This window comes from Pseudophryne corroboree, chromosome 4 (assembly GCF_028390025.1).
Source record: "Pseudophryne corroboree isolate aPseCor3 chromosome 4, aPseCor3.hap2, whole genome shotgun sequence".
Lineage (NCBI taxonomy): Eukaryota > Metazoa > Chordata > Amphibia > Anura > Myobatrachidae > Pseudophryne > Pseudophryne corroboree.
In genome coordinates, this window is record NC_086447.1 from 593,332,850 (window position 1) to 593,347,122 (window position 14,273).

The following is a 14,273-nucleotide window of genomic DNA, read 5'->3' on the forward strand; positions in this document are numbered from 1 at the left end:
GACCAGGGCTTAAAGTCTTAAAAACATTCCTGGAGAGGTGGTGGAACTCATCAACCTCCTGCCCCCCTTCCCCAGTGCTAATTTCAGCACCCCTGCTAACTATAAAATTAGTGCCCTACTTCCCATACTTTTTAAAGGGACATTGATTTCACAAAGAAGCAGAGTGGTCACACAATAGTACCCCCAATTCAAAGTACACCACACAGTACCATAATCTCATTCACATTACACCGCATTTAGTACCCCTGATTCATATTACACCACATAGTGATGCCCCTTATTATGGTTTCATCACTCAGTAGTGTCCTTTATTCACGTTGCACTAGACAGTGGTACCCTTTATATACGTTATGCCACACAGTAGGGCCCCTTATATAAACAATGTGCACAGTAGTGCCCCTTATAAACAATTCTCACAGTAGTAGTACCACTTACACATAAGGCCCCCAGTTGTAGTGCCCCTTAAACATAATGACCACAGTAGTGCCGATTATACACATAACATATCTGCCTCAGTCACTCCAGCAGCTCACTGCCTGTGTCCCTCCAGCAGTTCCATGACCTGTATCCCTCCAGCAACTTCCCCACCACTCTTGTCCCTCCAGACCCCTCTAATCTTGTCTTCATGATGCACAGAGCCTGCTCTTCACTTCAGCAGCAGTGACATCACATACGCTGTGCCAGAAAAGGAAGACACTGGTACCTGAGGAGGTGATGAATGCTGTACAACAGACACAGCGTGTGTGAGTACCAGGAAGAGTGGGCTGTAGATGAAGGAGAACCACGGAGCCACCAGGACCCAAGGAAGGGGGAGTTGGCTGTAGCTCATCAGTAACTCTAGCACCACCTGCATCATCTATTGATATAGGTCAGGCCTGGCCAACCTGTGGCTCTCCAGCTGTTGTAAAACTACAAGTCCCATCATACTTTGCTACAGTTTTGCTATTAGGGAAGGCTAAAACTGTGACAGGGCATGCTGGGATGTGTAGTTTCACATCTGGAGAGCCACAGGTTGGCCAGGCCTGATATAGGTGATGGTTTTTCTGTTGGAATTACTGTGCAGGGCAATGGGGGAGGTGGATCTAGTTCCCCCTACCATTACAGGTGGTGGAACTCCATTCTACCTTGTTCACCCCCCCCCCCTCCCTTTAACCCCTGGTCAAGACTTACCTTTTCTTACACACAAAATACACACACTTATTACCACTATTACCAAGAACCCCTTTGTTTATTACCCTTTAATTCATCCTTAATTATTATTCTTTATAATTCAATATTTCATATACTAGTTCTTCCATATGTTTTCTTAAACACATAATCCTGACAATTAATTAGCTTTTTACAATTTCTGATAGGGACCATTCCATTTATACATATTGTATACCTTCACCTTATCTTTCCTTTGCCACCCTTTTCTACACTTCACTAGCACTTTATTAAATTTTATACTTTGTTTATTTTCTTATGATAGATAGATAGATAGATAGATAGATAGATAGATAGATAGATAGATAGATAGATAGATAGATAGATAGAAGGGGAATCTTTTGCAGTTCTCACCAACCTCCCCCTCCTTTATTCCCTTACAAAAAAATCTGGGATTAATACCTGGATTCTTCTCCTCATAGGATTTACAGCATGCAAGCCCACAGATACATATCTTTAGAACATGATTTATGATCCACCTCATGTTGCTAACCATAATATTTTTATTAAGCAAACAAATTTTCAGGTGAACATCATACTCCTGCCTATGTATATGATATATAAAATCGTAAATCTTCATGCATACGGTGTTAATAAATGGCGTTATGCATACAGTAAGTGGCGGGATGTATTACATACAAGATGATTTACTTTATGTATCCCACCCTTCACCGTATGTATGCATACTAGAGATGAGCGCCGGAAATTTTTCGGGTTTTGTGTTTTGGTTTTGGGTTCGGTTCCGCGGCCGTGTTTTGGGTTCGACCGCGTTTTGGCAAAACCTCACCGAATTTTTTTTGTCGGATTCGGGTGTGTTTTGGATTCGGGTGTTTTTTTCCAAAAAACCTAAAAAACAGCTTAAATCATAGAATTTGGCGGTCATTTTGATCCCAAAGTATTATTAACCTCAAAAACCATAATTTCCACTCATTTTCAGTCTATTCTGAATACCTCACACCTCACAATATTATTTTTAGTCCTAAAATTTGCACCGAGGTCGCTGTGTGAGTAAGATAAGCGACCCTAGTGGCCGACACAAACACCGGGCCCATCTAGGAGTGGCACTGCAGTGTCACGCAGGATGGCCCTTCCAAAAAACCCTCCCCAAACAGCACATGACGCAAAGAAAAAAAGAGGCGCAATGAGGTAGCTGTGTGAGTAAGATTAGCGACCCTAGTGGCCGACACAAACACCGGGCCCATCTAGGAGTGTCACTGCAGTGTCACACAGGATGTCCCTTCCAAAAAACCCTCCCCAAACAGCACATGACGCAAAGAAAAAAAGAGGCGCAATGAGGTAGCTGTGTGAGTAAGATAAGCGACCCTAGTGGCCGACACAAACACCGGGCCCATCTAGGAGTGGCACTGCAGTGTCACGCAGGATGTCCCTTCCAAAAAACCCTCCCCAAACAGCACATGACGCAAAGAAAAAAAGAGGCGCAATGAGGTAGCTGTGTGAGTAAGATAAGCGACCCTAGTGGCCGACACAAACACCGGGCCCATCTAGGAGTGTCACTGCAGTGTCACGCAGGATGTCCCTTCCAAAAAACCCTCCCCAAACAGCACATGACGCAAAGAAAAAAAGAGGCGCAATGAGGTAGCTGTGTGAGTAAGATAAGCGACCCTAGTGGCCGACACAAACACCGGGCCCATCTAGGAGTGGCACTGCAGTGTCACGCAGGATGTCCCTTCCAAAAAACCCTCCCCAAACAGCACATGACGCAAAGAAAAAGAAAAGAAAAAAGAGGTGCAAGATGGAATTGTCCTTGGGCCCTCCCACCCACCCTTATGTTGTATAAACAAAACAGGACATGCACACTTTAACCAACCCATCATTTCAGTGACAGGGTCTGCCACACGACTGTGACTGATATGACGGGTTGGTTTGGACCCCCACCAAAAAAGAAGCAATTAATCTCTCCTTGCACAAACTGGCTCTACAGAGGCAAGATGTCCACCTCATCATCACCCTCCGATATATCACCGTGTACATCCCCCTCCTCACAGATTATCAATTCGTCCCCACTGGAATCCACCATCTCAGCTCCCTGTGTACTTTGTGGAGGCAATTGCTGCTGGTCAATGTCTCCGCGGAGGAATTGATTATAATTCATTTTAATGAACATCATCTTCTCCACATTTTCTGGATGTAACCTCGTACGCCGATTGCTGACAAGGTGAGCGGCGGCACTAAACACTCTTTCGGAGTACACACTTGTGGGAGGGCAACTTAGGTAGAATAAAGCCAGTTTGTGCAAGGGCCTCCAAATTGCCTCTTTTTCCTGCCAGTATAAGTACGGACTGTGTGACGTGCCTACTTGGATGCGGTCACTCATATAATCCTCCACCATTCTATCAATGTTGAGAGAATCATATGCAGTGACAGTAGACGACATGTCCGTAATCGTTGTCAGGTCCTTCAGTCCGGACCAGATGTCAGCATCAGCAGTCGCTCCAGACTGCCCTGCATCACCGCCAGCGGGTGGGCTCGGAATTCTGAGCCTTTTCCTCGCACCCCCAGTTGCGGGAGAATGTGAAGGAGGAGATGTTGACAGGTCGCGTTCCGCTTGACTTGACAATTTTGTCACCAGCAGGTCTTTCAACCCCAGCAGACTTGTGTCTGCCGGAAAGAGAGATCCAAGGTAGGCTTTAAATCTAGGATCGAGCACGGTGGCCAAAATGTAGTGCTCTGATTTCAACAGATTGACCACCCGTGAATCCTTGTTAAGCGAATTAAGGGCTCCATCCACAAGTCCCACATGCCTAGCGGAATCGCTCCGTGTTAGCTCCTCCTTCAATGTCTCCAGCTTCTTCTGCAAAAGCCTGATGAGGGGAATGACCTGACTCAGGCTGGCAGTGTCTGAACTGACTTCACGTGTGGCAAGTTCAAAGGGCATCAGAACCTTGCACAACGTTGAAATCATTCTCCACTGCGCTTGAGACAGGTGCATTCCACCTACTATATCGTGCTCAATTGTATAGGCTTGAATGGCCTTTTGCTGCTCCTCCAACCTCTGAAGCATATAGAGGGTTGAATTCCACCTCGTTACCACTTCTTGCTTCAGATGATGGAAGGGCAGGTTCAGTAGTTTTTGGTGGTGCTCCAGTCTTCTGTACGTGGTGCCTGTACGCCGAAAGTGTCCCGCAATTCTTCTGGCCACCGACAGCATCTCTTGCACGCCCCTGTCGTTTTTTAAAAAATTCTGCACCACCAAATTCAAGGTATGTGCAAAACATGGGACGTGCTGGAATTTGCCCATATTTAATGCACACACAATATTGCTGGCGTTGTCCGATGCCACAAATCCACAGGAGAGTCCAATTGGGGTAAGCCATTCCGCGATGATCTTCCTCAGTTGCCGTAAGAGGTTTTCAGCTGTGTGCGTATTCTGGAAAGCGGTGATACAAAGCGTAGCCTGCCTAGGAAAGAGTTGGCGTTTGCGAGATGCTGCTACTGGTGCCGCCGCTGCTGTTCTTGCGGCGGGAGTCCATACATCTACCCAGTGGGCTGTCACAGTCATATAGTCCTGACCCTGCCCTGCTCCACTTGTCCACATGTCCGTGGTTAAGTGGACATTGGGTACAACTGCATTTTTTAGGACACTGGTGAGTCTTTTTCTGACGTCCGTGTACATTCTCGGTATCGCCTGCCTAGAGAAGTGGAACCTAGATGGTATTTGGTAACGGGGGCACACTGCCTCAATAAATTGTCTAGTTCCCTGTGAACTAACGGCGGATACCGGACGCACGTCTAACACCAACATAGTTGTCAAGGCCTCAGTTATCCGCTTTGCAGCAGGATGACTGCTGTGATATTTCATCTTCCTCACAAAGGACTGTTGAACAGTCAATTGCTTACTGGAAGTAGTACAAGTGGGCTTACGACTTCCCCTCTGGGATGACCATCGACTCCCAGCAGCAACAACAGCAGCGCCAGCAGCAGTAGGCGTTACACGCAAGGATGCATCGGAGGAATCCCAGGCAGGAGAGGACTCGTCAGAATTGCCAGTGACATTGCCTGCAGGACTATTGGCATTCCTGGGGAAGGAGGAAATTGACACTGAGGGAGTTGGTGGGGTGGTTTGCGTGAGCTTGGTTACAAGAGGAAGGGATTTACTGGTCAGTGGACTGCTTCCGCTGTCACCCAAAGTTTTTGAACTTGTCACTGACTCATTATGAATGCGCTGCAGGTGACGTATAAGGGAGGATGTTCCGAGGTGGTTAACGTCCTTACCCCTACTTATTACAGCTTGACAAAGGGAACACACGGCTTGACACCTGTTGTCCGCATTTCTGGTGAAATACTTCCACACCGAAGAGCTGATTTTTTTGGTATTTTCACCAGGCATGTCAACGGCCATATTCCTACCACGGACAACAGGTGTCTCCCCGGGTGCCTGACTTAAACAAACCACCTCACCATCAGAATCCTCCTGGTCAATTTCCTCCCCAGCGCCAGCAACACCCATATCCTCCTCATCCTGGTGTACTTCAACACTGACATCTTCAATCTGACTATCAGGAACTGGACTGCGGGTGCTCCTTCCATCACTTGCAGGGGGCGTGCAAATGATGGAAGGCGCATGCTCTTCACGTCCAGTGTTGGGAAGGTCAGGCATCGCAACCGACACAATTGGAGTCGGACTCTCCTTGTGGATTTGGGATTTCGAAGAACGCACAGTTCTTTGCGGTGCTACTGCTTTTGCCAGCTTTAGTCTTTTCATTTTTCTAGCGAGAGGCTGAGTGCTTCCATCCTCATGTGAAGCTGAACCACTAGCCATGAACATAGGCCAGGGCCTCAGCCGTTCCTTGCCACTCCGTGTGGTAAATGGCATATTGGCAAGTTTACGCTTCTCCTCCGACAATTTTATTTTAGGTTTTGGAGTCCTTTTTTTACTGATATTTGGTGTTTTGGATTTGACATGCTCTGTACTATGACATTGGGCATCGGCCTTGGCAGACGACGTTGCTGGCATTTCATCGTCTCGGCCATGACTAGTGGCAGCAGCTTCAGCACGAGGTGGAAGTGGATCTTGATCTTTCCCTAATTTTGGAACCTCAACATTTTTGTTCTCCATATTTTAATAGGCACAACTAAAAGGCACCTCAGGTAAACAATGGAGATGGATGGATTGGATACTAGTATACAATTATGGACGGGCTGCCGAGTGCCGACACAGAGGTAGCCACAGCCGTGAACTACCGCACTGTACTGTGTCTGCTGCTAATATAGACTGGTTGATAAAGAGATAGTATACTCGTAACTAGTATGACTATAAAGAAAGAAAAAAAAACCACGGTTAGGTGGTATATACAATTATGGACGGGCTGCCGAGTGCCGACACAGAGGTAGCCACAGCCGTGAACTACCGCACTGTACTGTGTCTGCTGCTAATATATAGACTGGTTGATAAAGAGATAGTATACTCGTAACTAGTATGTATGTATAAAGAAAGAAAAAAAAACCACGGTTAGGTGGTATATACAATTATGGACGGGCTGCCGAGTGCCGACACAGAGGTAGCCACAGCCGTGAACTACCGCACTGTACTGTGTCTGCTGCTAATATAGACTGGTTGATAAAGAGATAGTATACTCGTAACTAGTATGTATGTATAAAGAAAGAAAAAAAAACCACGGTTAGGTGGTATATACAATTATGGACGGGCTGCCGAGTGCCGACACAGAGGTAGCCACAGCCGTGAACTACCGCACTGTACTGTGTCTGCTGCTAATATATAGACTGGTTGATAAAGAGATAGTATACTCGTAACTAGTATGTATGTATAAAGAAAGAAAAAAAAACCACGGTTAGGTGGTATATACAATTATGGACGGGCTGCCGAGTGCCGACACAGAGGTAGCCACAGCCGTGAACTACCGCACTGTACTGTGTCTGCTGCTAATATATAGACTGGTTGATAAAGAGATAGTATACTCGTAACTAGTATGTATGTATAAAGAAAGAAAAAAAAACCACGGTTAGGTGGTATATACAATTATGGACGGGCTGCCGAGTGCCGACACAGAGGTAGCCACAGCCGTGAACTACCGCACTGTACTGTGTCTGCTGCTAATATAGACTGGTTGATAAAGAGATAGTATACTCGTAACTAGTATGTATGTATAAAGAAAGAAAAAAAAACCACGGTTAGGTGGTATATACAATTATGGACGGGCTGCCGAGTGCCGACACAGAGGTAGCCACAGCCGTGAACTACCGCACTGTACTGTGTCTGCTGCTAATATATAGACTGGTTGATAAAGAGATAGTATACTCGTAACTAGTATGTATGTATAAAGAAAGAAAAAAAACCACGGTTAGGTGGTATATACAATTATGGACGGGCTGCCGAGTGCCGACACAGAGGTAGCCACAGCCGTGAACTACCGCACTGTACTGTGTCTGCTGCTAATATATAGACTGGTTGATAAAGAGATAGTATACTCGTAACTAGTATGTATGTATAAAGAAAGAAAAAAAAACCACGGTTAGGTGGTATATACAATTATGGACGGGCTGCCGAGTGCCGACACAGAGGTAGCCACAGCCGTGAACTACCGCACTGTACTGTGTCTGCTGCTAATATAGACTGGTTGATAAAGAGATAGTATACTACTAATATTATATATACTGGTGGTCAGGTCACTGGTCACTAGTCACACTGGCAGTGGCACTCCTGCAGCAAAAGTGTGCACTGTTTAATTTTAATATAATATTATGTACTCCTGGCTCCTGCTATAACCTATAACTGGCACTGCAGTGCTCCCCAGTCTCCCCCACAATTATAAGCTGTGTGAGCTGAGCACAGTCAGATATATATATACATTGATGCAGCACACTGGGCTGAGCAGTGCACACAGATATGGTATGTGACTGAGTCACTGTGTGTATCGTTTTTTTCAGGCAGAGAACGGATATATTAAATAAAACAAACAACTGCACTGTCTGGTGGTCACTGTGGTCGTCAGTCACTAAACTCTGCACTCTCTTCTACAGTATCACAGCCTCAGGTCAATCTCTCTCTCTCTCTCTCAACCCTAATCTAAATGGAGAGGACGCCAGCCACGTCCTCTCCCTATCAATCTCAATGCACGTGTGAAAATGGCGGCGACGCGCGGCTCCTGCGATAGAATACGAGCCTCGCGAGAATCCGACAGCGTCATGACGACGTTCGGGCGCGCTCGGGTTAACCGAGCAAGGCGGGAAGATCCGAGTCGCTCGGACCCGTGAAAAAAAACATGAAGTTCGGGCGGGTTCGGATTCAGAGAAACCGAACCCGCTCATCTCTAATGAATACAACCGCCCCAATTGTTGGACTATCCGGAATATTTTTTTATTTTTTTTTGGGGGGGGGCACAGGTACGGAGGGATCTCTCATCTGCTGTGTGACGCTTACGAGATGGGGACATGTATGGCTATGCCCCCTTTTCAAGAGTGCACCAAAGGCTTGTGCATGAGAACCCTGATCCCCATGTCCCAAATTACACTCTTTAGGGCCACTCCAGTCTTAAGTGCCTGGGATCCCCACAATACCTATACTAGTATACTTAGAGGTTTGATATGATGTTAGACCAACTAGCAGAGAATATAAGTATTTATGCTGCAATAAAGCAAATTTGAACTTCCACTTTAACCCTAGCAATAAAAAGACTCCCTATCTGCCCCGTTTACTAATGTGCAAGAAGCATTTGCACACACCCCACCAATACATTTACACTTGGTATTATTTTACTAAAAACACCCCATAAGTATTCATTAGACATAAATAATGTTAGCCATACACACTACATAGAATTCATGGATTGGCTCATGCAACAGACTTCAATAAGCCTCCGAGCACATGTTGTAGGTTTACAACTGACAAAGCTATGTGCATCTAGTACACCGGGACCACTGTGCCCTAGCAGGTTTTCCCCCTTTGGCAACTGGAAACAGTGTTCCTTGTTTATCCTCCATACTGGTTACAGGTACACTTACTTGCTGTATTTGTATTTTATTCAGATTTTTCCCTTCTGCTATGAAATTCTCTGCAAGTAACTGGGATTACTGCAGATTAAGGCCCATATTTATCAAGACTTGGAGAGCGATAAAGTACCAACCAACTCCTAACTGTAATTTTTCAAACACAGCCCGTGACATGGCAGTTAGGAGTTGATTGGTTGGTACTTTATCAACGTGCTATTTATCACTCTCCTAGGCTTGAAAAATGGGGGCCTAAGGGGGACATTTACTAATCAGTGATAAAAGGTTCCGGTATGAATGGTTGACAATGTTAAGTTCGACCACTATTGGTCGATATGGACAAATGAGCGACACATGGAAATAGTCGACACATGGAAAGGTCGACATGGATTTTTGAACTGTTTTTGGTGTCATTTTTTCCGTGACGTGACCAGGAACCCCAATTAGTGTACCACGTCCCCTCGTAGTCCATGTGCATGGTAAAGTATGAAAAAGGAAAAAATATTTTCTTTAAAAAAAAAAAACATGTCGACCTTTTCACGTGTCGACATTTCATGTGTCGACCATTTGCCCATGTCGACCAATAGTGGTCGATTTGAGTGTCGACCTTAACATTGTCGACCATCTGAACGGATACCGTGATAAAAGTGGAGAAGTGAGCCAGTGGAGAAGTTGCCCATGGCCACCAATCAGCACTGACGTAACATTTATAAATTTGCATACTATAGAAGTATACAGAGCAGCTGATTGGTGGCCATGGGCAACTTCTCCACTGGCTCACTTCTCCACTTTTATTACTGCTTAGTAAATGTCCCCCTAAGTATTACCTCTAAAGCTAGTGCTACCCATAATTAAGTCTCCATACCCACATGTACCTTATGAATCACTCATCCATTGTTCATTAGGGACACTGGGGCAGATGTATTAACCTGGAGAAGGCATAAGGAAGTGATAAACCAGTGATATGTGCAAGGTGATAAAGGCACCAGCCAATCAGATCCTAACTGTTAATTTCTCCGGCAGGGTTCACAGGTTATCCACAGGATAACAATGAGATATGATGGAGCGACAGCGGATTGGCACCAAAAGATCAAGAGCTTTCCGGCCTCCCAGGACGCAACGGGCTTGTCCATATTTCCCGCCCACTGGCTCAGGCAAATCAGTTTTTTGTTTGGTGCGGCAGGAGCCGGTCCATGGTCAGAGGGCTACTGTTTTTTAGCAGCCTCAAGCTTTCTTATTTTATTTTATAATCTTACTATTTTCTTTGAGTGATCTTTCTAAACAGCACCTTACACGCATATTGGAAATAGTCGCTTCAACAACTCTCCGCCGGGTCACGACAAAGTTTACCCACGAGTACAGTGCTGTTTCGGTGGGCGTCTGTGTCGGATATACTAGCAGGTCCAGCAGACGTTCCCAGGCTGTGGCTGGAGCACGGGGAGAAGGTAAGGCACCAGTTTCGCGTAGCCTGCATGGAATACGGACACAGCCGCACTGTTTTGGGAGGAGACTACCAAACAGTAGCTGATGCGCCGCCACCACGGGTGCTCCAGCGCTAGGTCTTAGGGATCATAGGCACCAGGAATAGCATGAGGCCACTATCCCTAGGGTTGATGTCAGCAGTGGGGAGTCAGACGGTCTCCTGGTCGCTCCTCCCCCCAATTCATGACCAGTTTCCACCGAGTCTCCCGCCATGAACTGTTTTCTCGCTTCCGTCTCAGAAGCTACCAGAGGGGACTTGGTCTACAGTGTGAAGCAGTACTCACCCAAAGCCATCCACCGGTATTTATTATTATACTTTACTACTTTGTTTTCTAGATACAGGTTGAGTATCCCATATCTATATATTCCGAAATACGGACTTTTTTGAGTGAGAGTGAGATAGTGAAACCTTTGTTTTTTGATGTCTCAATGTACACAAACTTTGTTTAATACACAAAGTTATTAAAAATATTGTATTAAATGACCTTCAGGCTGTGTGTATAAGATGTATATGAAACATAAATGCATTCTGAGCTTAGATTTAGGTCCCATCACCATGATATCTCACTATGGTATGCAATTATTCCAAAATACGGAAAAATCCCATATCCAAAGTACCTCTGGTCCCAAGCACTTTGGATAAGGGAGACTCAACCTGTACTGTCATTGAGATTTAAAATCAAGGGTGATTCTGGACCAGTCAAGGAAGAAGATCACAAAAGTATATACGAATTGCACTATTCAACCCATTAGAAGGACTAGTGAGACATGATCACTAATTTGTTTACTGCCATTGCGCACACAGGGCTTAATTCATATTTGTACGCATATGCCTATGAAGCTGCAGTTTTTCAGGCTACGGATTTACTAATCATCGCAAGTAATGCTGCAACCCAGAAATGAATATAGATGCCCACCAGATTCATCACAACATCCTTAGCAACTGCATACACATACGCAGCATCAACGCAATAATGAGGAACATCTACTCCCCATGGGAGTCATGCAGACTTTTCATAGCAGTAGTGACACCATGTTTCTCTACGTAAATGATCGCAGCTGAAGGCATATACACTCCCCAAAACTAGCAGTGACACCTGCATTTTTGCCACTACTCCCATTACCTCCCCCAAGCAGTTACTTTTTGTCAGTCACTCTACGTTGGAAGATCTCGCTGTGAGCAGAGTTTGTAACGGTCTTCGTAAAAAGACTATAGATGGGTCCTGGAAAAAGTTGCACTAAAAGACGCTCGGCACTATCAAGTCATGCCAAGGCTGTTTAACGTGAAGGGAGGCTAAACATAAGTGGTCACAATTGTACATTGACTTTTATGAGCGTTCTTTTGTGGTGCAATTACCATCCGTTTTAGGTTCTCTAGCTCTGCTCTTGGCCCTCTACTTTCTCACTCTACACCTCTACTCTTGGAGAAAACTTTGCTCATATGGCAGCTCTGGATGAAACCAGAATGATGTCCTCCCTTTTATATGGTCTAGCATTGCAAATGGTCTAGCTGCTATCATCACACAGCTGTTCAAGTGGGTGTAGTATGGTATGCCAGCGGCCGGGCTCCCGGCGACCAGCATACTGGCGCCAGGAGGCCGACCGCCGGCATACTGACAGCGTGGCGAGCACAAATGAGCCCCTTGCGGGCTCGCTGCGCTCGCCACACTGCGGGCACGGTGGCCCAACGCTATATATTCTCCCTCCAGGGGCGTCGTGGACCCCCACGAGGGAGAAAATCTGTTGGTATGCCGACTGTCGGGATTCCGGCGCCGGGATCCTGACAGTCGGCAACCTGAAGACCACCCATTCAAGTTCTACACAGAGCTCATGTCAAAAAACAGCTCAGTTTCCTTCCTCACAGTCACCACCACATCTCAAAACCTTCTCACCGTCAACATCACCACAAACCTAGTTTCTCCCAAACTGGTTTCCTTAGCATCACTTTTTAGTCCACCTGCTGCTTTATTCAGATGATCAGGTCTAGCTGATATACCTCATTTTATGTATGCCCCACATTACACACGGTTTACTACTCCAGAGAATTGTGGTGTCAAATCAATGGTAATATGAGTATTATCTCTGTTGACTAAAATCTTACCTTCACTTGTGTTTTTCTTTTTCATCCATCTTTCTACAGTTTCAGAAGGGACATTTTCTGATACAAATTCATCAAGCAATTGGGGGTGGAGAGACAGATATGCCTTTACTTTCTCATCAGTCAAGCCTACAAACACAAGAAACGTGAATAATTCAGTGTCACATAGTGCATTTAACAAAATTTTGAATTACTGAGAACAAGCGGCTGGTACCAGAGTCCGGAGAGTTATAAGGGACACTTCTAAACCAACAGCTACAACGTTATTGTTTGTGAAAAATGGAGCAAATATCAACTGCTCAGGCACTTTAAGACATACTTGCAGTACTCTCTGGAAGAGTATTAAGTTCAGCACTGATGAGGTCCTGCTTGGACCATCATTTCTAGAATCTCCCGTAGGGGACAATTTAAACATGTAAGCTAGAATGCTTTAAGATAAGACCTCTGTCACTAAAGACATGATAATCTTACAGTTAGCAAAAGTGTAACATCACATCACTTTGTTTGAATCAAAGTAACATTGTCCTAAAGTTTGCAGGATCCCATCCATTGTAAAAGCTGACTACTGTATAGATGATTAGGTGATCCGTTCAATATGCTGGCTGCCGACGGTCAGGAAAGAGACGCCGGAATCCCGCCAGCTGGAATCACAGCAAAAACAGGACTATTACCACTCGTGGGTGTACACGACACCCACGGAGTGGGGATAGATCCTGTGGCGAGCGCAAGTGTGGTATGTTAGATAGAATAGACTTAGGTCAACAGTGTCTAGGTTAACAGTAAGTAGGTCGACATGGTTTCTAGGTCGACATGGACTCTAGGTCGACAGGAGTTTTTTACTTTTTTGGGTGTCGTTTTCTTCATGGAGTGACGGGGAGCTCCAATTAGTACACCGTATACCCTCACATGGTGAGCGAGCTTCGGGTACAGTGCCTCGCTCCGCCACCACTGCGCTCGGCACAGGTTACCGTTCCCAATTGTAGTCCACGTGGATCGTAAAGTATGAAAAAGTTCAAAAAAGATTTCAATATTTTTTTTTTAAAAATAGTGGTTGACCACTATTGGTCGACAGTAAGTAGGTCGACATGGTTTCTAGGTCGACAGGGACCTTTTGTCATGTCGACCTAGAGTCCCTGTCGACCTAGAAACCATGTCGACCTACTTACTGTCGACCAATAGTGGTCAACCTAGACACTATTGACCTAAGACTTCTCGACCTAGAGACCGGATCCCGGCGAGCGCAGCGAGCCACCAAGCCTGCATTCTAACGGTTGGGATGCCAGTGTCGGGATATGGATAGCCGGTATCCCACCTGCCAGTAAATCTTATGTATTCCACATATAGAACTATTAAAAAGGTAATATTTACTGCATTGTACTAGAGCAAACTTTTACTACATTTGTAATTCTCCTTTTATACAAATATTAGCTCATAAAATTCAGAGAATAAGAAAAAAAACATGACAGGTGGCAACCATACATTAGTGCAAGATTTACCATTTAAAAATTTGAAGAGAAAAAAC

The 14,273-nt window shown here is 45.3% G+C and overlaps 1 protein-coding gene across 2 annotated transcripts in view; it reads right to left on the reverse strand.

The window, feature by feature from the left end:
* PDE10A (phosphodiesterase 10A) overlaps positions 1-14,273 on the reverse strand; it is a 490,921-nt gene that overhangs the window by 306,031 nt on the left and 170,617 nt on the right. For both annotated transcript variants that reach the window (XM_063917548.1, XM_063917547.1), the window contains exon 2: positions 12,755-12,880. In XM_063917548.1, coding sequence (XP_063773618.1) covers positions 12,755-12,880 — 126 coding nt within the window. The remainder of the gene's footprint in view (positions 1-12,754; positions 12,881-14,273) is intronic.